Raw genomic sequence first — 25,461 nt, 5'->3', positions numbered from 1 at the left:
ATTTCCTAGGGAAAAAATCGCTGCCTTGAATATAATCGCGCAGTTGTTGTTCATGAGGATGTACCTTTACTTTCTAAAACATGGAGGGATACATCATGGATCATGGGTGCACGAGTTCATAAAGGATATAGTGCATAAGTGTATAATGCAATCGCTAATAATTATATATAAATACATTTTCGAGAAGGCAGTATAAAATATAGGATATTTAATTGAATCTTTAGATATATATATGATAGATAATTCTCTATACTTGAAAGGAAAGCATCCTCAAAGCAAAAATTACATATTTTTTCTAATCAGTTTTGTTCATTGGTTAACAACCAATTGCATTTAATTTATCAATTATATTTTATATTTCCTCATATTTATATATTAAAATTAAAATAAAATATTTATAAATACAAAAACTTTTGAAAAAAGTTAAGTAAATTAGTTTCAATTATATTTTATGAGACAAATGAAATTTTAACTATTTTAACATATAACAATTGTAATTTTAATTTAAAAAAAATATATATATAAAATGACCGACGCAAGTATTGCGGAAACATTGACAACTAATATGGAGAATGAAAAGGATCCATATGCATATCTTAAAAGAGATGACTTCACATCTGAAAAGTACAAAATAGAAGTACGCGGTTTACCCAAATATTATGGAATCAGGGAATTCAAGAATTATCTAAATGAAAAGCTGGACTTACAATCATGCAAGGTAAAGCCACCCAGAAAGGGCAGTGGCTGGCTCTATGTATGTTTTAGAAATGAGGAGTGTCGTCAACGAGCAATAACTACTATAAATGGAATTTCATGGAAAAATAGTAAACTCACTGCACAGGTATTTCTTCGTTTTTCATTAGTACTGTTTCTTTGTTCAAACTTAAATAATGTTATACTGTTATATTGTTTTAATTATAATTAATTTTTTTTTCAACAGGTAGCTAAACCAGCTCCAGATCCATTTGTGAAAAGAAAATTAGAAGAAGAGTCTAGCAATAAACGTTTGAGAACTGATGTTGAAGATCTAAATTGCTCTCCTATGGATAGAATCAAATTTATTACTACTCCTTTGTGGAACATGCCATATTTAAGTCAAGTAAAGAATTTTATTTCAATTTTTATTTGCAAAATATTAAGTCTCTGCTACATATATATATATATATTTTTTTTTATTTTTATTTTTTTTAGTTAGAACTCAAGCAAAAGGAAATGAGATCTATTCTGATAAAAATTGGCCAGCAAATGATTAAAGAAAGTAAAGAAATGATAGAATGGGTGAATTCACAAAAAAAATTATATGATGGATTGCCTTGTAAACTGCAGAACATACTTTCAGCAGATATTACTGAAGCATACAGAAATAAATGCGAATTTACAATTGGTAATTATTGTTATTACATTTTCATATGGAATTGATATTATATAAATATGAAGATTTTTGTTACATTCAATTTCTTTTTACAATACAGGTAAAAATAGTGAGCAAAACAAAATTGTGATTGGATTTAGATTATCAAGTTACGCTTCAGGTTCTACAGCAGTTGCACCTATTGATGATCTTTGTCATATTCCTAAAAGTATGAAAACTGCTGTAAAGGTAAATTTCAATCATCGATTTTTTTTCAGATGTTGGAAGCCCTATTGGCTTAAGCTCTAACATTCCTACTTTACACATATATTTATACTTTTAGATACTGGAAACATTTATACATGAATCAAATTTTGAACCTTTTAATCCAGTTTGCCATAGTGGATACTGGAGACAAGTTACTGTTCGAACTACTCGTGCCAATCATTTGATGTTGATAGTAGGAATGCATCCTCAAGATTTAAGTAGCGACGAATTGGAGAAGTTAAAATTGCAGTTACGTACATTCTTTGAAAGTGGAAAAGGTGCTGACGCTAACGTTACTTCGTTGTATTTTCAAACGATGAGCAGAAAGTAAGTACAATATTATATGAACCAAAGTAGCAATATATATATTTATTTGCGCAATATTTCAATTTGCAGAAATGTAGGCAGTGAAAGTAGTGACACCTTACATCATGTTAGTGGTACAGAATACATAGAAGAAACGCTACTCGGATTGAAATTCCGAGTTTCGCCTCAGGCATTTTTTCAAGTCAATCCATCAGGAGCGGAAGTTCTGTACAAAGCAGCGATTGAGCTTGCTGAACCAACAATGGATATGGCACTACTTGATGTATGTTGTGGCACTGGAACCATAGGTCTCTGCTTTTCAAAGGTATTAATTATAATTACATAATTTTCTGAATATGTTCATACACACACACGCACATACATCATAAACATAGTGTTCGTGTTGTAGCATTGTGGCGAAGTATTAGGCATAGAAATTATTCCCGATGCTATAAAGGATGCGAAAGAAAATGTGATCAAGAATGGTATTACCAATTGTGAATTTTTTGTTGGAAAAGCGGAGGACATTTTATCGCCTGTAATTCAAAGGGTGACAAAATCCAATATCACTGCCATCGTGGATCCACCACGAGCTGGCTTACGTAAGTTATACATTTATATCATTAAAAATTAATAAAATTTACAATATCTCGCAATGTTATAGAGAAATGTTAGAGAGAGCTTACCTGCATGTTGATTTTTTTTCTAGATCAAAAGGCTTTATTGGCACTGCGAAAAGCAAAAAAGTTGAGTAGATTGGTGTACATATCGTGCGATCCTCGTGCTGCCATGAGAAATGTAGTTGACTTAGCACGACCTAGTTCAAAACAATATCTTGGTGAACCCTTCGTACCGATAAAGGCTGTCGCGGTGGATATGTTTCCTCATACTAAGCATTGTGAATTAATATTTTGCCTTGAAAGGTTATCAAACGCGATAAAATTGAATGAATGTAACAATCAAAAAAACATAGAATAAAAAACATTTTTAATATTTTACTAATCTTCTAGCATATTTTTTGCATTGCGTTTCTCATATTTTATTTGAAATGCTTTTTTTTTTAAAGTGTATATATAAATAGAAAGAATTACTAGAGAATTTTATCAACATTTATGCCAAACAATTTTATATTTTTTTAAAAAGAAAAATTAGCGAAAATAATGGTTCAGTTTAATATATTATATATAGAGTTTTATATCTCTAAATAATTTTTTTTAAATATATTAATGTTGATAATATTATATACATATATATATATGAATAACAATTTAAATAAACCTTTAAATATTCTTTTTCATGCGGATTATTTAATATATTTGAATAAAATTTTGTTTAGATGATTATAATAATAATGAATATATGAAAGAGTATTTTAATTTAGTATTTAAATAGGAATATCATAAAAAGATTCAGATAATTGTACAGATTGTACAATAGTATTAAAAAAAAAGAAAATTTTAATATATAACGTTATTAATATTATTCTATTAATATTATTTTTGCAGCATTTGAACTTTTATGGGATTTATGTTAGTAATGATATCTCTTGTTTTATATATATATATTTTTTTCGGCATAATAAATAATATTCTTCATTGCGTTTCAATTTTGTAGCGTTACACAATCGTAGAAAAAAAAGCGAAAATTTATCTATTTCGATCTTTAAAATTCATAAAATCCGTTTTACATCAGCAAATAAAACAATATTATGAAAATCGTATATTTTTTCTTCTTGAGTAACATTAAAAACAGAAATTAGTAAGATATAGGAATTAAGGAGCCATCTAAAAAAAAGATTAATTCATTAGTACAAAGCAGAAACCAAAGAACCTGCATGAGATTTATACCCAACTATTTCATTTTAATTGATATGCTTGAAGAGGGTCATTAATGGGGATATAGGCCTTCATTCATTTACTTTAATATAAGCTAGAGAAGAAGTAAATATATATATATATATAGGTAATTTTTCCCTACGTGTATGATTCGCGATAGAGAAGACGGGAGGGCGATAATCGCTGGAAGAAGAAGGACAAAGATATTTGGCGCGCCGGAAGAAGAGAATCGTTGACTCGACATTCGACAAATACGAATAACTGCGCGAATCTATGTGCTACTGTATGTTCTTGATCTTCACTTAATTACTTGACACTTTGGCCAGCAAAAGCACTGCTACAATCTCGTTGTCGTGTTGCTGCAGCTAAGTCGAGAAAATGATATAAAACGGCGCACTCTTTTTCGGTCTTCGGAATTAAGGAGAACTGACGGCGGCGTGGTCATTATCACTTCCTCTTGAAGCACGTAACAGCATTGAAGTAACAGCGCCAATAAACTTGACCTTTGGCTTGTCCGCGTCGTTGCAAATCCATCTAGAAATGAGGAAGATTATTAAGGACATGCGCGTATTATAAGAAATACTGCTATTAAAAAAATTTGTCTATACCATTAAATTTTCATATGAGTCAATTAAACTTTTTGTAAAGAAATTAAATTAAAAAATTATTGGTGAAGGTTTTATATTTGACATGATTAAACTTTTTTATTGTATTGAAAATTAATTTTCTTAATGCTGAAAATATATAATACTGTTTTTGCAGCAATAAATATATTAGATAAAAAATTTTATAGAAAATATAAATCTAGATATAAGAATCTTTTATCAAATAGGATCATTTAAATGTTAATACCGAAAATTTCGCTACCGTTTGATCATCCGTCCCAGGAATTTCCGAGTTGGCTATAAAATGTGGAGCCGACGATTTGCTTATGCCTCTACTTCCAATTACACCTTTTCCCTGATTATCGACGACCTTTTGTAGAGCAACCATCAGCTGATCAAACAACAGAGCCGCCCTTTTTGGCACTATTACCTGTAAGAAAATTTAGATTAGAAGAATATTAGGAATATATAGAACTTTTCTAGTTTACATAATCGAATACTGTCGTTATTTAAAATATGTATTTTTTTTTTTTCTTTCGTATAAAATATATGATCTGACTTAAAACAGAGATAATTTTCAAATGTTCGAAAAAATATATGTATATTTCTCTAAACTTTTCTGACTTTTATCTGAAGTATTTTTTTTATACAACTAATCTCGATGATATTTATAATCTGGAAAATAATTTCGATAATACATATTTGTAAATCGATCGGATATCACGCATAATTTAATTGTTCAATGTTTTATGTATTTTTTTACATATTTAATATATAATGCCATTTTTATGATGCTCAAACATGCTATTTCTATTTATATCGATTAAATTGTGACAACTCTCTTTGTATCTTTCGTAAAAAAGTCCTTAATTAAAATTTATTTCCATACATTTCATGTATATACAAATTTACAATTTCTAATAAACATACTAAATAAAAAAACTTACGAAGTGACCAAAAAAACAGACCAATAAATCATGGATTTATTTTTTAATATTATTCTAATTGATTAATCTAATCAATTAGATAAATGCGCAAATACGCGTCCATTTATTACCAGTTGAGAAATTTTAAACAAGTGATAATTTAAATATAATTACTCTGTCTATCAAGAATATTTATATCCGGATATAACTAAAAATTCACAACAGTAATTCCGTCTTATAATATATATTTGGTCTCAATTTTTCTCTTTTTTTCCTTTTTTATTTTTGAAATATGTAATAAAATATTTGATGTATATGTATGCATATGATGTGTGTGTATGTATATGTAAATATAAAATTTACAGGCGAATTATATGCATTTATATGTGAAATTCATGTTTTTCTTACTTACATCTAACCATAATAAATGTAATTTTAAATAATGCATGTCTTTCATCATCATTTACTGGATAACGAGCGAATAATTGCATTGTAGAAAGTTAATTAGAAGATATTGAATTTTAGTGAGCTAGTTGGGCAAGGAAGCGCGACGTTCTCGAAACTAAAGAGAAAAAAATATAAATATCGAATTGTATCTGTACGTCGTGACGAAAGAGACAGTTTATCTGTTCTGGGACTTAACAATAGGACGAAAGATAAATCGATGATAAAAATAATGAGCGCTCAAGAGAACCCCAGACGAGATTAAAGATACGCCCTGGTGCTCTTAGCTTTTAAGTACAAGGTAAGAGAATAACCAGGGCATGAAAGAGTCGATTGCGAATTTTAGTACCTATTTTCGAGATATAAAACAGTCATTATAACAAAATTATCATGGTCAAGATTATAACATGAATAAGAATAAAAAAATTGAAAAAAAATCGATCCTTTTAAAATAAAAACAAAATTTTTTCCCGGGGAAACAGAACGCGTAAAAAGAGAAAAGAAAAGATACCTAGGTACAATTTAATAATCTAATGTAATAACCATTTTCGATATTTCTGAGATAAAACACTTCCTAAAATAAGAAATTTGATTTGATTATGGCGCATATTTTATAATCCATCTTGAAACTTGTACAATTTATATTCTGAGAATAATGGAATAATAGAAATTAAATAATTTTCTTATTTGTAATACATGGAATGGAAAATTAAAGTTTACGAATCTAGCTTGAATATCAAAAAATGAAGAACGATGAAAATAAAGAAAATAATGAAAGAATAAGAGTTAAATTCAATCATAGATGGAAATTATTTTACGATTTTAATTGTTTTTGCACCTCAGTGTTTTCGCGAGCTATGTCTCGACAGTGCACTTCTTTGGTTTCTATTGCTGGTTCGACGTCACCATTTCCATCGAGAATGAATCCATATAGGCATGTCAGTTATTATTCTCAATGTTACACAAGCATTTTCTTGTGTAAAAATTTTATAAACTCTTTCTCTTGCCAACTCACTTTTTTTCTGACACATTTCTCTACCCTACCTTGCGATCTCTTTTTTGTTTGCATCACATTTCTTTGGAACGGATAGATTTCAATTATTTTATTTTATTTCTCATGAAAAATTTTTCCTAATATTGAATTACACATGCTTCTTTTTCCTCGCTTTATTTGATATCTTTTCGCTAATATCATAAATGACGTCGAGTTTTTTATCGAGTTTTTTTATGAAATTATTTTCTTCATAATTTTTGCGAATAGCGTTATATTATTATATATTATTATATCGATTACTCATCAATATAAAATGCATTTGCTTCATTTTCACAAACGCCTCAAGCGCGTAACGTATTTGAAATTTCGATAAATTACGTTATTTAATTATTCGTATAAAATTAGATTGATATAAATCAGCTATCAACCCACATTAATATGCTTGATTACCTATATGTTTTTGAAACAAGGTTAACATGATAATTTTTCGATTATCTTACCGAAGCACATTTAGGATCAATCCAATTACCCGTATTATTGCTTCAGGCCGTCTGAAACTTTTGAGATGGCAAAGATTTAATTCATTCGTTTATTACGAGTATAAGTCGTTCATTTATTAGACAATTTTCTAACGAAAAGTCAAATATATCTCATTTACAATATGAATTTTTCTCTAAATTTTTATACGCCTGCATTTCTATAATTTCTAATTTTTATGTGCTTATATTTTTATATATGTATGTGTACAAGACATATTAAATCAACTCTTCAAATCGGACTAAAAAAATGTGTAGATAAAAAAGAATAAGAAACCTAAGAGAGATATTTTGATTATTTACAAACATATGTGTCATATTCTTTAAATATTCAATTTTTTATTTTTGATTGTAATTTCGTCGTGCAAACGTTAAGATTGACATCTCAGAATTTTTGTTCTGCACATTATATTTACCGAAGTAAACAAACAATCAACGTCGCGTACATTTCACATTCTAGTTACCCTTCCTAGTTTATTCATTTTGGTCGATTTCCCAGTGGATACACCGCTGGACACTTTTCTTTCATTACCTGCTTGACGTTTTCTCAGAAAGTGTACCCACGCAACTGGGATTTAGATTCAATGAAGATTAGAGTCGTAAGAAAACGGCTTCGCGAGAGAACATAAATCTCTTACTCGATGTAAGATATATACACTGATCTCTTTTCGCGTGCGCGAAGCAACTTCCTGCATTCAAATAGCGTCCATTCATTGCCGATACACACATACTGTTTAAAATAAAACTTTCTATGATATTCTTTCAGTAAGAGAACTCTCCTCGTAAGAGTTCCATGCTTTAAGTTTACTACTGACATATGTATGTATCTTTAACCATGCACATTGTACACTTTATGAGTGAAAACGCTCTGATTCTAGTTTAATTCTGTTCGGAGAAAAAGAAATTGAATTAACGTTTGACGATTGTAATAATGAATTTAATAATGACTTTTAGGATTGAAAGAGAGCAAAGCTGTTTGTCAATTTCTGAATAATTCTGAATAAATAAATTAAAAAAAATTATCCGACCATAGAACAGCACCATAAGTAGACATAATAGTTGAAATTTTTTCTTTATTAATTTAATAACTTGCAACCAATTTTCCTATTATTTGTTTATTACTTTTTTATATCCATCATTTATATATAAGAAATTGGATATCAACAGGAATATTAAATACAATTTTATAGAGGGGAAAATCACATAAACTTTTGCCGAGAATATAGTAAACTGTCATATATTCAAATGTACTTTATCAAAAGGAATGAATAATGAAGATCTACATTAAAGAGAAAACGTTCCGCAAAATTTAATTGCTCGGAATGCAGTGTAGTCGTGAAATTCCAATAAATCCTAACACTTTATTTAATTTTATACATATATTAAAAATTCCTGTCCAACCTATGAGAAGGGTTAAAAAAGGCTCGCGAATTTTTTAAATTAGTTTGGTAATTAGCTTGTTGGATAAATTAAAAATATAAAAAAAAAATTTTAATTGTACAAAATGTTTCTAGTTTTTTTTTTAGTTTTTAAAATTTTCTAGTTTTTCATAAAATGTCTTTTCTCAGTTGTTATTTCTATCATTAATCTGATTGCGACTTTTTAGTTAAAACATCTATCGAAAGAGGCGAATAGAAGAAAAAAGGAAATAAAAACGATCGACTGCGGTTGTGATGCTGGACTAGGTAATCAACCGCCTTTAATTGCGACATTCATGGGCGCTTAAAAGCGTTATCGACGGTTGCAAATTTTATTATTATTGTCACGCATATCAGATGAATGTCGAATTAAAGAGAAAAGTAAAATAGAATGTTCACGGACGAAAATATCACTGCATTTTTTTAACTTCTCGCGAAACACTCGATTTATTTATTCATAGAAACGAAATCCACGTAGGTGCGTATTTGTACAAATGTGTTCGGCATTATTTGAATGTACCTTTCATAAAACCATGAGCAGAAAGTTATCATGCGAGTTGATTTGTTTATTTACGAGGACAATGCAGTTTATAAAGTTAGCCTTTACTCTTTAAACGGCAAACTAGATCGAACGAAAGTTATAAAATAATTTCATTAATGATAATTTTATATTCGATTAATTCTCAAATTGTTAAAAACACACACACACACACACACACACACATACATATATATATATATATATATATATACATATATTATGTGTTTATATAATGTGTTTATATTAAAACTGTTTTTAGCTACAGTTCCATTATTTAATCAATGCTCAATGATAATGCATCTGATTTGTGTTACGTTATTCTGTATAAAAATTTATTAAATCAATTTCTATATGGTATGCAATTTCTAAATTTGAAAAATTAATCTGATATATCACTTGATGTGAATTATTCTGGATATACAAGTTTTATTATATATTTGAAATAAATTATAAATTCTTTCACACTTATGTTATATAAATATTTGACAAATGCATTGATTAGCTCAAATATTTACCTGTCTTAACAAACAATTGATTAGAAAAATCTTAAAAATCAATTTGTAGATTTAATATAATATAAGCTAGATTTAATATAATATAAGCTTTTTTCTACTCTCTTTTAATATATCTAACACCTTTTTTTGAATTGAAAATCATATTTGATAAGAACTATAATATTGTTTGATATTTTTTTAAATTCATCTAATTCAATTAGATCTACTAATTTACTATAATAGCGCTCAGTCGTTTTAGTTATACGCGTTAGATTATTTTGCTATTCCGTCAAATTGATTTCTCGCTTGACATAATTGCATTTGCGCTTTGGCTCAAAGAAATTTCAATTACAATCGTAATCATGAAATTTCGCCGATTACGCCACCATTCATGCCTGTACTAATTTAATTGTTCGCAACAAACAACATGCAAATAGTGTCATTAATGGTATACATATATCAGACATCGAGATGCAATAGTTAGAAACTTTCTCGAGAGCAACAAGCGTGACATATCTCAATATTAAAAACGCAAACTTAGGAAGTTATTGCACTGGAAACATAATCTGACAGATGTCATCTAATTTTCTTACAAATCGATAAAGCTTTGAAAGCATATTTTATTTTTAAATTTTAATCATTATTGAATAATAAACACTCATTTCTCGGTATAAGTACTGTTTTTTAAAAATGGTTTAAATTTTAATAAAAATCCAAAAATGTTCTATCAAAATCGAATTAATCTCTTAAAACAAGTCCATTTTCTAATAAATTTTAACAATCATTTAGAGTCCGATATGTTTAACGGTATATGTTTTTTTTGTCGCAAACTTATCTCATTTTGTTGACGTACCAATCATAAGAAAAAGGAAAGTAGAAAGATTAAACCGCTGGCGATGAAGTTGCCGGAAATAGAAACCTCAGAGTTAAGCGTCTGATTTATATTTCGAGAATCAACGTGTTGTGAACGACAAATACTAAGATGAAGCAATTTCTCGAATGAGAGATGGAAATCGAGAAAAAAAGAAACTACGCTTGAAGTATTTTATATAAAATGCATAAAGAAAATCGCATAAAATCTTCAGTAAACATTTACATTAAAAAATACAATGTCATTTGTTTAAAATAAAGAATTAAACTTAACTTTTAAATTAACACTATGTTGTTATGGAAAGTAAAAATGTTTTTGTTAATTAAACTGAAAAATGTAACAAGTCATATATATATATATATATATATATATAGATTGATAAGGTATAAACAACTGTACTTCCAATAAATCGTCCAAAGAAAAATACTATATAAAAACAAAAAATAATATAATTTAATAACGACATAACATATAACAGTAATATAGTTTAATAATATAACGTTACTAATATTATTTATCGAAATACTATTAAAAATAAATAAATTGTGAGAATAAAAATCATTTAAACCATATTCAAACAAACTCATTTATTTATCGGTTTTGCGAAAACTTGCAAAAATATTAATGTAATTGCAAAAACATTCAAGCATTTTCATCTGTAGCCTTTTGAAAAATTAAAACAACCGTAAAATAGAGTAACACTTTACATTTCAATTTAAGTAACAATGTCAAATATTTAAATGGTGCGGAAGAATGAAATGAGAAATACAAAAAGTTTTTTTAGATCTTAGCTCAATTCTCCGCTTTTTATCGATTGAAAATAAAATAATCAAAGACATAAAATAAACAAACACCATACGCAATGTATAATTACGTATAATAAAATAAAATGTCAGAATATTTGTTCCTTTCTTTGCAATTAAAAGTTTTTACAACATATAATGTAAAGCATGCAATAATAAAGAATATTGATTACTTATTAAAATTATATTACATGCTTGAGAAAACAGAATAGGTATTGTTAGAAGTTATACGTGAGAGAGTGAATATTACAACAAAGTTAAACCTGCAGATAAAAGGCAGGAAGTTCTCTTTTGAAAATCTTATCTTAAACATAACAAAAAGAATATATAATAGTATCGTATTAATAACGTTTGTATTAATAGACAAGCTAATAAACTAATTGTAAGTTAAAATTCTTGGACTTTAACTTTATTCCGAGACATACTGCTTTAAGTTTTGTAAGAAAACAATAGTAAATATATCATTAAATTTAAAGAATTTTTAAATATATAAAATAAGCGTTTATAATTTGGCAAACAATTTTTTTTAACATTTTAATAATATCCTTTTATTTATCAAATTTTTAATATACTCACACATATACATATATATGTTAAATTTTTATATAGCAATTATATTTATAGTAATTTATTATTACAATATCACAATAAAATGTATTAAAATGCATAAATTTACTTTCATTTTTAATAATAAGCGTATTTTGATTGCATTTCAGATTACGAACATGAAAGTATCGAGTGAATTTGTAGTTTGTTGTTGAAATACACGTGGCTTGCTTGTAACCACACATATTATATTACGAACGAAAGCGAAAATTCTCAACTTTTATTCCGCTAATCAATGAATAGTTTATTAACTCTTTTTCAATGTTGGAAAAAAATACTGATAAAAAATATTTTAGACCTATTATAATAAAAAATAGCTATTAAAATAAATTACGAAAAATCACGTTTGAGAATTAAAATAAATGGTTTTTAAGATATTATGATAAAGTATGTTGACATCTTCAGAAAATATAGAAAACTAAAACAACTTTTAATTTTATCTGATAGAAGTATAAAATAAAAGCATCTCACGTGTTTTGGCGTTCTTTATACGTTTTATTCGTATCCGAAAAAATAAATGGAAATTCTTGAAGGGTTCCTTTATGATTCCTAATACATTACCACTTATATAGCTTACATATATATTGAACATATTTGTGCTTAAAAACTGGAATACATTTATTCGAGAAAAAAAGGATAGAAAAATCATTTCGTTATAAAGGAAGCAACTTGCTAAAAAAGCTCACTTTTACGACGTCACGGAGATACATATCTCTCTCCAAATCTTCAGGCGAAATAACCATAAACATATTTATGACCGTCTATAAGTTGGTCGATTCCAGACCGAATCAATGACATTACTGATGCAATAACGCGACTATCATCAGATAATATTTTTATCGGCATTTTAGCAAACGTTTCCCATTCCGTTTCGATCTCGCGTATACATTTGTGTGACCGGAATAGATTTAACGATGATTAGAATCATGTTAGTGTTAACCGGGTAAATACACTTGAGAAAATCATGAAAAGGATCGATCGTTTTTCTAGACAATTTGTAACGGTTCTAACACGAATGTATTTAATCCTGATAAAAGTCCTTCAAGTTCGTACAAATAATAGCTGTGTGCATAAACGATAAAATTTATTATCGCCAATGACGCAACTCGTTATCGTGCGTTCTTTACCGACGAGAATTAATTTGAAACATATACAGTAACAAACTCGGAGAAATATGTACGTCAAAACGATACAAGTTGCAGTCACGTATTCGTGCATTTGACATCTGCGTATATTCGCAACAGATTTGATTTCGCGTCCAATTCAAAGTGATATTAGAGTACCATCCGTGTCAGATCTGTCTGTTGGAAGTGCATGTGCCAGTAAAGTCGAGTAAAAACTTTTCCAATTTCGAATGAAAACATCCCAAGAATGCGATTCAATTAAAAACTACGTCGCGTTACATCATCACAACTCCGGGATACGTGAAATTTGCATAAATCGCACATTCGAGATGTAATTACTTTTTATTATTTGTGATTTAGCACGTAAATTATGAGATTATTTTATGTGATAGGTGATGACAATTATTTTACAAGATAAATGTACAAATACTTTAAATGAAATGTTACAGTGAACTAATCGTTGTCGGATTTTGATAAAGTTGTGTGTGCCAGATCAATATAAAAATATTTTTCATACGGCTAGCTGTTGAGATGAAGAAATGAGAAAAATGCAAAAATGCATATTTATTTTTCAGACGCGCGCAACATAATGTGAGAGACTTCAACGCCTGACATATAAGCGACGTCTTCAGTTGCATACTCATTCCTCTATTTAGGATCGTATGTTCTCTCTGTCATCTCCCCCAACCCTTTCATAGACTATATATTGTCGCTTCTTCGGATACTGATAAGTGAGCGATTTCAAAGCGGGTTATACCGATGTTCCGCGATGTAACTTGCGAAACAATACAGTGAAACTTGAGCAGAAATAGCAAAACAATGAAGCTTGCGGCTCTTGACATTATCGAGTTCGCTGCAACTAACAAGGGTACAATCTCATGCCTATCTAATGCTCCTTACATTGTTTGATCTTAATATTGTTTGATCTTACAATAACCGTAAAATTATCATATGTAATATCGTATACAAGAGAGACCGTTTGCGTTTTTAATAAATTTTCTAAATAAATTCTAGCTCGTATATTTTAGAAAGTATAAAAGTATACAATATATTCGCAGAATAATCTAAAGGAGAAATGGCTCACGAGATAAATTTTCATATAACTGTGTAAAAATGTTTCGTATATTTTCGCGTGAGCTCGTGATATTTTCATGCGCATTATTGACAATGTAACTGTCACATTTGTATTATAATTCCGAAAAAAATAAATCTTTCCTGTTGCAAAAATATGTCATTTAGCCATTTTTGAATTTTCACGTATTTCCGACGCGATAGTGACGTTAGCACAGAATATGTTTCAATAAGTCATGCACGATTTAATTAACTCGTCACGCAGGCAAAATAAATTATTTGTTGCTCGATCCAGTACTCGTCTCTCCGAGGCATATCAAATACAAATATAATTTGTACTAATTAGAGTTATTTAGATTGTAAAGTTGAACGCGCGCGCGCGTTAGAATTTTAATAATAAAATTGCTAAAAAAGACAGATAGAAGATTTATGTCAATTTATTTGATTACGTTTATATAATGCATCAATTAATTTCGAATTTATCTTTTTATACGTATATTAAAGTATTTTATATTTCAGCTTTATTTTTAAAAAATCAAAAATAGTTATATATGTAATTATAGTAAATATATAATTATAGTTTATATAATTATATAGTATAAAAATATAACAAGAGCAAAAATTATTTATAAATTATGTATTATGCAAGTTAATATCTACTTTTCCTGTAAATTATGTTTTGCAATTTTCAATTATAATTTTTTTTAACAATATGTATAAACAATATATCCTATTATAAGAAAAATTATAATAGGAAGATACTGTATGTTATATTATAAAGACTTTGAGTAAATTTTATTCTATGTATTAAATGTACGTAATTTTTATGTAATTGTTATGTAATTATATATATATATATATATATATATATATATGTAATTAATATGTATTATATAAATATATATAAAACTCAATAATAAATAAGATAAATTTTATTATAGTGATTAAAAAATTAACTTATATATTAAAAATGTTATCAATTTAATAGAATTTAATATTTTGTGGTAGCTACATAAAAAATAAGGATTAATTTAAAAAATTAATATATGTACCCACCATAATCTTTACCTATATTAGTTTTGATGTAAATTATAAAAATTATTTAAAAGTGGTAATTTCGAAAGTGTTTTAGAATCGATACATAATTTTTATATCCCAAAGGTAAATTAAATGAAATTGATAGGAATTTTATTCTGTGAAATTGAAATTCTCATTCTTCAAAACCAAAATTTAATTAAATTTTTTAAATTTCTCTCTTCTTTTATTTATTACTTATCAAAATACTAACATAATTTTTGTTATGAGAATTTAAAGTCTATATTTTGGATGAGTTTTTCAAGAACGTGTGTATATTTTAGTCTTATTTTTATTGACGAATCTCAACATTGCTGCATTATCATTAAAAGGTGTGAAGAAAATAACAAATATATTTTATTTAATATTTTGATTTGCAATAACAATACTATAGGGGTGTCACTCGACTAACAAATTAATGCATATCCGCGGAGAATTCGTAGACTAACATCGAAACGACAGTTAATCGAAAAGGCGATCACGGAAATGAACCGCCGACAAAGCTGCGCGACAACATGTCTCCGTCTAAACAGAAGACCATAAGTCGTAGCTGATTGAATTAACGAAGCGCGATTATTAGCAAGTAATGGAAACGTCGTCTACGAAGTTAATAATTCCAGAGTAAGTGGGACGAGACGTATGTCGTTGAAACGATACAGTGTCGCAGCCATTCTCGTTTGACTTTCTTCGATCAGTTTGCAAACTGTTTTCGCAGTATAAACATAATTTTGAAATGTATAATATTCGCGAGAATGAACTGCGATCAGGTGTTTTATTATTTTAGTTAATCGTGCATGAGAAATCCGCGATTAATTAACGTGACATTTAATTTAATTAACGAGACGAGTGCGCGAGATAGTTAAGAAGGATATTATTAAGTTTGCTCCAAATTGTATGTATTACTGTTTCTCTAATTACGAGCTAGCAAGTGGTGTTTGTTGAATGTTTATCCTGGCTTAGTTAGATCTTAATAATATTCAGAAAAAAAACAAGTTATTTCTGAATATTAAAGTAAAAACATATAAAAATATGTTGCATATTTTACAGTTAAAAAATTCACGTGTGCTTTTATGTATAGGTCAAGTATAATAATTTCGTAAAAATAATAATTTTTAATGAAATTTAATATAAATTTTTAAAATATGGCAAATTATATTTCTTAAAGAATAAATTAATGTATTTTTTCTCGATAGAAAACTGTAATGTTAAATTTAGTATCATTTGCTGTATCTTTGCTCTTAAATAAACCTATTATTGCGTTGCTGAACGTTTGCATAACATTATATGTTGAAGTAAACTCGTGAAAGAAAGAGGAAAAGAAACTTTTAATAATAGTATTAACAGAATAAGGAGTTAACGAATCGAATCATGATAAAATTGTACAGCTAGAGACTTGGGAATTTTTAACTAAACTCTTTTTCTTTTCGTAATGTTTTCTCATCACCTGACGGTAATATTTCTTTTTTTTCTTCTTTTTTTATAACAATCAGAAAAATATTTGATATAAAAAAACACACTGAATATATCGAGAATATGTACATAAAAAATATATTGAAAAAAAAAACTGCGTAACAAATAATAGTTTGTATTGCATTCGCGATATTATTATATCAAGTTTCAGTTATCGGTACATAATTTGCGAAATACATTTTAAATAAAAAAAATAGATTTTGTACATACAAATATCAAATTGTATATCAAACTCAAAAATTAAATATAATAGCGTATAAATTTTAGCAACGGAAGTATATTAACAATAATGTGCAGGATATTTTATTACAGGATATTGTATTACGATATGAACCTTGTTCCGATCTAGTAGGATTAATTTCGGTAGCTGAATTACTTTGGCAGAAATGATTCATAATACAGTCTATGTTGCATAAAGTGATCGTAAATTTACAAATTGCTAATTCTATGCGTAAAAAGTACGGTATAATACCTTAAACGGTGATTGCACGAACTGTCGCAAGCAAGTGCGAATGTACGATAGTTAAAGAAGAACGTGTATAAAGCGCATGTTGCGAGAACCCGAAAAATCTTCTCGATTTGCTTCCGAGACAGCAGGAAATGTAAGAAAAATAATGTAATACGGAAATGCGAAAAACGCCGACCAAAGGGAAAAAAAATAAAGATCGAATAGTGGCAAAACAGATGCGATACCGTAAATTAACATCAAATTCGTTGTCTCTTTTTTTCAAATTCAAATCAATGTCATAACGCAATTATCAAAGGGGAAACAATGGATTTCGAATACCGGTGAACAGAAAAAAAGAAAGATTCGTCGACGGATGTTTAACGGATTTCTCACACAATTACTTTCGTATTCCTGCTTTTTTGAGAGAAACTTGAAGAAATAATTTTGCATTACACTCGGAACAATGTATTTAAGCAATAATTTTTTTTTTATAATGATGTGTAGTTGGATTCTTTTTCATTTCTATTACATATAGTAAAAAGGTTGACTGTATCTCGATCTCATTACAGTTTCTACTGAATTTGATTTTTACTATCTTTTTATTAATCATTCAATAAAAACAACATTTAACGTATACGATATGTAAATAAAGAAATCAACAAGCGCTATAAAAGTAGAAATATAAAAATAATAAAATTTTTTTAATATATCAACATGCATTTGCATATTTTTCACATGTATATATAGAAACCACTGCGTTTTTATTGAAAACCTGTGTAAAAAAAGTTTGTGCAAAAAAAAAAAAAAAAAAAAAAAAAAACGTGATCAAACTAAAATTCGCGCATATGGTTAATAACACTTATGTATTGATAACACTTACCGGATAATCGTCGTATTTAGCCGAGTAATCGGGATAATCGACATTAGCGATATCGTTGCCCGCGGAGGTCCTTTTCCCCATGACACGCTGTCCAAAATTACCGGTGATAATCGGTACCATAGCTACCACGATCAACAGAATGAAGCTGATGCCCATATTAATCGCGCGTGATCCTGAATCCTGTCGCCGGATGTACGTTCTTACCGCGCCGATAAGTCCACCTTGACTTACGACATGCGAGAGATGGTTCTGGAAAAAGAATCGCTCGGATATCCGGTCCCCGCCAGTCCTTCGACGAAGATATCGTCTCTGGAACTGCTCGATCTCGATCGATCCTCGATCGAGCACGATGCTCGGTGTCTTCAAGAAGATGCCGATCTTTTGACCCGTAGCTTAGAGGGGTAGGAAAGGGGTGCACCAACCGCCACTTAAGTTATTACGAATTTCAGTAAAGCTTGATGGACGTACGTCGGGGATGCAATGTGACGCTCGCGGTGGGCAGCCACGCTCCTATATACTTCGGTCTGTACGCGTGGTTGACATTACGCAGGCGCCAGGACTTTCCGGCGCGCAAGAGACGGAAGAAGCCGCGTGTCCACCGTAAGAGTGTCCTATTCACGTCAAATTAACGAGCAGATTAGTTGACAGGTACAATACTTAATGATTTTTCTTCAACAAAATATAATTATAGATTTCTCCTTTTTTAAAAAGAAATTAAATGACTTGTTTGTATAAAGTCAGAAATATGAAAAATTAAGTTAAGTAATAAATTAATTGTTTAACTTTCTTAACGAAAGATAATTGAAACTTTTCTTCTCATCTGTAAGATAAAGCACGCCGGAGTTTTAAAAATGAAATCCATAAAATTATTATCTTTAAATAAGAAGAAGATAAGTCGAATAGTCAGTTGTTACCTTTCCTAATTCACTTAAATATTTACGTGTTCTCTAATACTTCAACAAAATATTGACCATGCATCTGACACGTTCTTTCCTTCTGACATCATATTGCTTTTTACACGTCCATCAATAAAAAAATAAATAAATAAACTTAATAAAATAAATAATAAGTAAATAAATAAAGTTAATAATAAAATAAATAATAATTTGATTAGTAATTAATTTATTTATTAATAAAAGAATAAAATAGTTATGTAATTAGTTATATACAAAAATTAAAAATGAATTTAATAGAAAATAAATGCAATTGTCCTTTATCTTTTTAAAAATAAAGCACATATTCCTTGTCATATATTTTGTAAAATATTGAATTTATACATGAAGCTCATAAAAGACAAGTCGAGTTACTTTCTTATTCTTCAAAACGTTGACAAACCCAAGCAACATCTAGAATTCTCTTTGTTTTAAAAATAGTTCAATTGAATTCGTAACTGAAACTAGTCGGAAGAAAATCAAATAGTCAGTTATTTGATTATTTTTCTTAAAGTGACGAACTTTTTCTAAAGAAAAAACAATCTTTGTTCTTTCGAGAGAATACAAATTTCATCGCAAAAAATATATCTTTTATGCTTGTTACTTTTATCCTCCTAAATAAATATTCGATAATATTTTATAATAAAGTATAACTTTGCGTGTTTTGTCTGTCTGATTAGAATGGTATTATCAGTAATTTAAATTATGGTGTCACATGAGTATCGTCAAATTACAAGATAATTATCACTTTCATGTTTATCGTTACTGCATCTAGGTCGATACCTTGCGAGACTTCCTGTAATTTACAGTTCTATATTTCAGTAGATATGTACAAATTTCTGACGGTTTAACCGATGTAGCTGGGAATAGAAGCGTGATAAAGTCGATGATCGAGTAGAAGAAATAATTCTAAAATAAGAGAGAGAAGTTTATTTCTATCTCTTTGCAACATGTTATAATTTTTTATTTTTTATAATATAAGCCATCATTGTTTGTGACCGATAAATTATAACGCATTATTATCTCGCATTATATATCTCTCTCCCAACTGACCAATTATAAATAATTAAAGAGTAAAAACTAACACTTAGCTAGCTTTTTACTTAATTTTAAAAAATGTTTAGCACATTAATGAAATATTTAATTAGTTTGATTAATTAAAGAATCTTTTCTAAAAAAAAATAAAGTTATTATTCTTAACTTATTGTCAAATGGTTTTAAACTAATTATAAGAAATAAAATTTAACTTTTTTCTAATTAGCTGTAAATTAAAACGGTATTTCTCTCTCTCTCTCTCTCTCTCTCTCTTTTTTTCTCTTTCTCTTCTCTCTTTTTCACTGAGATATCACATGTATCTTGAGAAATCAGAGAATCTAATTCTCTAGAGTTACGAAAGACCACTATCGTCGTAGCAAGACGAGTATCCGTCTCTCATTAACGAGACGAACACGGCGGTACGACGTGCCGCTCTCAATTATCTGCAAAATGGCCGAGTTTTATCGACCGTCGTCCGTCTTTCAGCGGAGTTATAACCGGTGAGTGGGAGTTATTGCGTGTAGACGTGAGTTAGAATTCGAAAGAGCGCGAGAACAGAGGTAAACCCTACTTAAAGAAGTTAAGGGTTAATAATTTTTCAAAACGTCAATGCGCGCAGCGACATCCTCCTCTCGCTGTCATTGAAATTATGCAAATTGGTAATTTTTCTCTGGAAATTTCTATTCTCTATTTCTAACAGATTTATCCCTCTCGTTGTAAGAAATACGAGAAGAACCGTTTTATTTTTATACAAGCACTGTATAGTAATTACGTTGCAAAATGTTTTAATGGACTATTATCTTTTTCGCAAATACATCTTAAAACATTTATTTTCGTATTAATTTTTTTCCTTTTCAATTATTAAATTATTATCAATTAAAATAATGCAGCTATCTACGTTTTATTTTTCACCTTAATTGTCTTCATAATAAAAAACAGGAAAAATATCACGTTAGTTAATAGTAGTTGTAAAATTACAAAAGTAGCCGAATACTTGCGCATTTTTTCTGATCATTTTGCATTATTTGCGCGTGTATATATGTGTATACGCACACGGATGCTGAATAGTGTTTTCAAAACCCACACAATGTACGAGTGTCCCGATAATGGCATTCTCCTTGAAAGTCATCACTGTTGAAAAATCGCAGATGCGACAGGTGTTTCGCAACGAACAAAAAAAATCGATTTAATTAAAACTGCCAGTGTCACGTACGGCCGATAATTAACGACTAATAACTTTAGTTTCACTGTCTTCTACATGATAAACGATCGCTTGCGTTCAAACATTCTCAGAAATGTTATAAGAATGTTCTTAGAAATGTTAAAATAAAACAGTCTTTCTCTAGAAGAGTTATATTTAGAATTATATTTTTTTCTTGTCATTAAGCTTCATGAAATGACATCTCTGTCGAAAATATATTATTTTTATATACATATTTTAATAATATAGCTACTATATCTAGCTATAAATATTAAATGGCTCATTACGTAATTAGTGGCCGCAGAATTAATTAGCTAATTATGGGATCAAATCTGTTTAACTCACTCCCGTGTGTAGGCGATACGATTTTGATTTGAGATCATTGCGTAAGCAATAAACTATTATATTGTGAGGAAATAAAAGTAGTAAATCTCGTAATTTATAACTTTAAAGAATTTTAGCTCTATATTACAAGTTAGTAATAATATAATCTGTAGTATAATCTCGTTTTAACGCCCACAGTGTTGTATTACTTTGATTATTAAATGCCTTAATATGTTTAACAAAAAAAGAAAATAAGCAAGATTAATCTAACTATAAAAGAATTTAGAAAGAAACAATCAATATTTTTTTATAAATTATATATATATATATATATATATATATATATATATATATGTAATAGTTAATTTTAAAAAATTAATTAATAATTTGATAAAAAAGAAAATAACTATAAAATTTTTTTAAAAATCTTTCTCTCCTTCTTTCAGTTCCTATAATTCTAAATTGTTACACACAGAACCTTAAGATATTCTTTAGTAAACTTTTTGTGAAAATATCAGATCGTATGATCTTTTTCGACCAGTCACAGATTAAAGCATTGTTATATATCGTCAGTTTACATTTACTTTACATCATGTGTTTACTTTATTAAATTAATTTGTAGAAATAGAAATATCAAGAATTCTCTAAAACAATCGTTTATCAAAAACAAATTTATGGTAATTTCGTAGAATATATCTTTATAAATTTATTTGCATAATATATTCAAGAAATATTTATAGTTTCATATTATTTCTTAAATTCTTCGTTAATTGATGTATTTGGATAAAGTCGGAAAAATTATCACTGATTTGATGATTATAATATAAATCCGTAATATCAAAAGAAAATATTCTGTCCTTTTCTTTTTTGATTTATTTAATTTTTCTAAATAATTTAGTAAGAAAATATAAATGCAAAAATGAATCTTATTATTTATGTAAAATATCTTATTTCAAAGGAATATACGTATTTTTGTTATTATTTTTTATATCATATTTTCTCAAGTCACACATTTTTTATGAACATATAAAAAAGTCACTGCGATATATTTAGACTATTGATAATACATTTGATAGATATTGACAGAGGAATATGCCAAAGACAACCAAGATAAGTGGAATTCTAGTGATTGTCAATCTTTTCTTTGTCTAACTTTTTATCCTAAAATATACAAGAAAAACAGCATGATATAGATAGCTTATATCAATCATGTTTTCTTAAATAAAAATTTACATACTTTTACTAATAATAAAAAAAATATCTCTCTATAGATATATTATATTTTTATTTGTTAATTCGACATCTTTTTATAAAAAAACTTATTGTGATATATTGACATATATGTCATTTTTTTATTAACTGTGTAGTTATTGCTCTATTTATGTTAGAATGTCTCGCTGCAAAACATAATAAATGAAATATTAAAAGAATTGTCAACGAGGTTATAGATCTAAATCAGTATAGTCTCTAAGTAGTTTTTAGTCTCAATTTTTCCTTTGGCAATTTTTATATATAGTGCAATTAATAATAATAGAACTAATATGTAATTTTCTCTTTTTTTCTCTCTCAAATAGAGTTTCTAATTTTTATTGTCTCATTACAATATAATTAAAAATATAACGAATAATGAAAAGTGTGAAACTTTGATCGACTACGGTAATAATATACATTATACAATAAATTATGTAACAACTAATAAATTATGTGTGTCACCACCTTGCATTAGTTCGAATCATTAGTCTCATCTTTATAGTCATAGCGATAAAAATTTAAAATATAAAGATAAGATATAAAGATTTAAAGACATGAAATTCCTTTGGGATTTATTCATTCTAAACGTACACACATAATATTTAGATCGATATAGGAGAAGAGAGTATTCTTTTCTGTAAAATTAAATAATTTAATAATAAAACATGTAATATTAAACGTAGAATTAATATTTGAAATTATATTAATTTATTTAACCTAATTAATGTATTCTTTCTTATTTTATGTAATATATTTTTTTTTATTTAATGTATTCTTTCTTATTTTGTAATTCGTATTTAAATAAGTTTCTTTCGTTATATGAATGATCAGAATCTTTTAAACTTTAAAGAATTTTTGTAATATGAAAAAAAGGAATATCTCTTTCTCTGATATATATATATATATATATATATATATATATATATATATAAGTTTATATTTAAATATTTTCAAAAATATACAATATTACGTTCATATAATTAGAAATGATTGTGTGTGTATGTGCGCATACGTATGTTAAATTGGATTCTTAAAATATATCTACGAAATATATCAAATATTAAATGCAATTTCTCTGTGTATATTTAAGGAAAGAGGAAGTAATTTATCTGGTTCATTCACAATTTACGATAATATTAGAATGGAATTGTTTCTGTTAATTATATATATTTTCACTTCCATATATCGGAAAAGTTAAAGCCGGAGGTCATTATTCTCCATAGTGCATATTTAGCGCTGTGAGCGCAAAATTCACGTGACAAATAAAACTCGGTATTGGACTATCGCCACATTTAGCGCTAGGTATGTGACGAGAATATCGAGACTGAATTTTGCAGAGATGCGGTCCGGATCCGCGCGCGTAATCGATGCATTTCATTATTGTAATAGATCGATTTATTTGATACTCCGATTTTTATAATCATAATTTCGCGCTAATGTTAAACCGCGCAATTGTATTCCATCAGCCGCGAAAATATATACCCCCGTTGACGTTTCGTCGCGGAAGTCGATGGGTGTTCGGACCGGACTTAATGGCAGGACTCAGAAACGACCGGAGCCCGCGAGCGAAGCGTTAAACTGTCCTAAAGGTTTCCCTGGTAGCACTTAACCACCCGCTGATCCGCATTTCTTTCTGTCGTAAAGTGACGAGGTAAACAGCGACGTTGCGTTTAGCCGACGACAGCGTGGGCGATGTTAAGCATTCTCGCCGCTTTCGACGATTTTCGACGGGACGCGAGAATAAAATTTCAAATATATTTTCGCGATTCGAGCTTTAATAATTAATAATGATTATAGACCGAAATATTAAATATAATATTACATTAATAGAGATGGCATCAAAATTCTTATAATATATAAATAATTTCTTTAAAAATTCAAAATGGTGATTATATGTTTCTGTATATGCCTGTACTCTAAGTGAATGGCTTTACGCATAAAGTAATCGGAAATGTCGAAAATTTATATGCGTCATTGAACATTGTGTCTTTTTTTATCATTTTAATCGTGCCGTCGTGATCTGATATAGAATAGTTCAACGCCCACGAATTCATTGTCCGATTGACGTCCCTTCTGCATTTTGTCGATACGTTTTATCGGAGATCGACTTATACGAAATAGTATTGGTCATCAATCGCTTCTCTCTGTTCTTTCAGTTTGTATAATTGCTTTTATAATTATAATTAATATAAATAGAAAAATATTAATAATATCATGGAAATCGCGTAGATGGAATAACGCAACGACAATTGCTAATAAATATTTTTTGAAATTTCTTAATTTTAATCGTAGACACAAAATCGTAGACAATACATTCAAGTTACTGACCTTGATGAGAAATTAAAGCGACGGGAAAATATATGCATTGAAACTTTTATGATGCAAAAAGATGAGAGCGATGATCCGATGTGTGTTGCACAAGAAAAGCGGGATGCGAGTGATTTTAAAATCAACGAGGGTGACTCTTTAGTCGCCCTCTATGTTTTTCCAATATTCTATCAGTCGATAAAAAAGAGCTTATCGATACATTATCTTGTATGATATCAGCTGAAGAAAGAGATCTTTTATATCGACGAAGTAAAATATAGCAACAATAAAGTATACAAGTGGAATTTTATCTTCATCTCTCATCTGCCTCCTGTCATTTTTGTATG

At 28.4% G+C, this 25,461-nt stretch overlaps 2 protein-coding genes across 4 annotated transcripts; one reads left to right on the top strand and one right to left on the bottom strand.

Annotated features, from left to right (window-relative positions):
• The first annotated feature begins 59 nt into the window (after positions 1–59).
• LOC140667884 (tRNA (uracil-5-)-methyltransferase homolog A) lies at positions 60–2,967 on the top strand. Of its 2 annotated transcripts, XM_072896221.1 has the most exons (9): positions 67–140; positions 541–841; positions 941–1,099; positions 1,192–1,384; positions 1,473–1,600; positions 1,695–1,945; positions 2,015–2,249; positions 2,334–2,526; positions 2,634–2,967. In XM_072896221.1, exons 2-9 carry the CDS (start codon positions 566–568, stop codon positions 2,900–2,902), a joined length of 1,704 nt encoding a protein of 567 aa, XP_072752322.1. In that variant the 5' UTR covers positions 67–140; positions 541–565; the 3' UTR covers positions 2,903–2,967. The 2 variants fall into 2 exon arrangements, with proteins under 2 accessions (XP_072752321.1, XP_072752322.1); XM_072896220.1 differs by having other exon boundaries at positions 60–841.
• Positions 2,968–3,828: 861 nt separating this feature from the next.
• Positions 3,829–25,336, bottom strand: LOC140667593 (uncharacterized). Of its 2 annotated transcripts, none has more exons than XM_072895679.1 (4): positions 25,136–25,336; positions 18,065–18,675; positions 4,612–4,794; positions 3,829–4,293 (listed from the first exon to the last, which is right to left on the bottom strand). In XM_072895679.1, the coding sequence occupies exons 2-4, from the start codon at positions 18,218–18,220 to the stop codon at positions 4,207–4,209; spliced, it is 426 nt and encodes a 141-aa protein (XP_072751780.1). In that variant the 5' UTR covers positions 18,221–18,675; positions 25,136–25,336; the 3' UTR covers positions 3,829–4,206. The 2 variants fall into 2 exon arrangements, with proteins under 2 accessions (XP_072751780.1, XP_072751781.1); XM_072895680.1 differs by having other exon boundaries at positions 4,627–4,794; positions 25,136–25,323.
• Between the last annotated feature and the right edge of the window lie 125 nt (positions 25,337–25,461).

Source organism: Anoplolepis gracilipes, chromosome 7, assembly GCF_047496725.1.
Source record: "Anoplolepis gracilipes chromosome 7, ASM4749672v1, whole genome shotgun sequence".
NCBI classification, from domain to species: Eukaryota; Metazoa; Arthropoda; class Insecta; order Hymenoptera; family Formicidae; genus Anoplolepis; species Anoplolepis gracilipes.
This window is presented reverse-complemented; position numbering and strand designations above follow the sequence as displayed.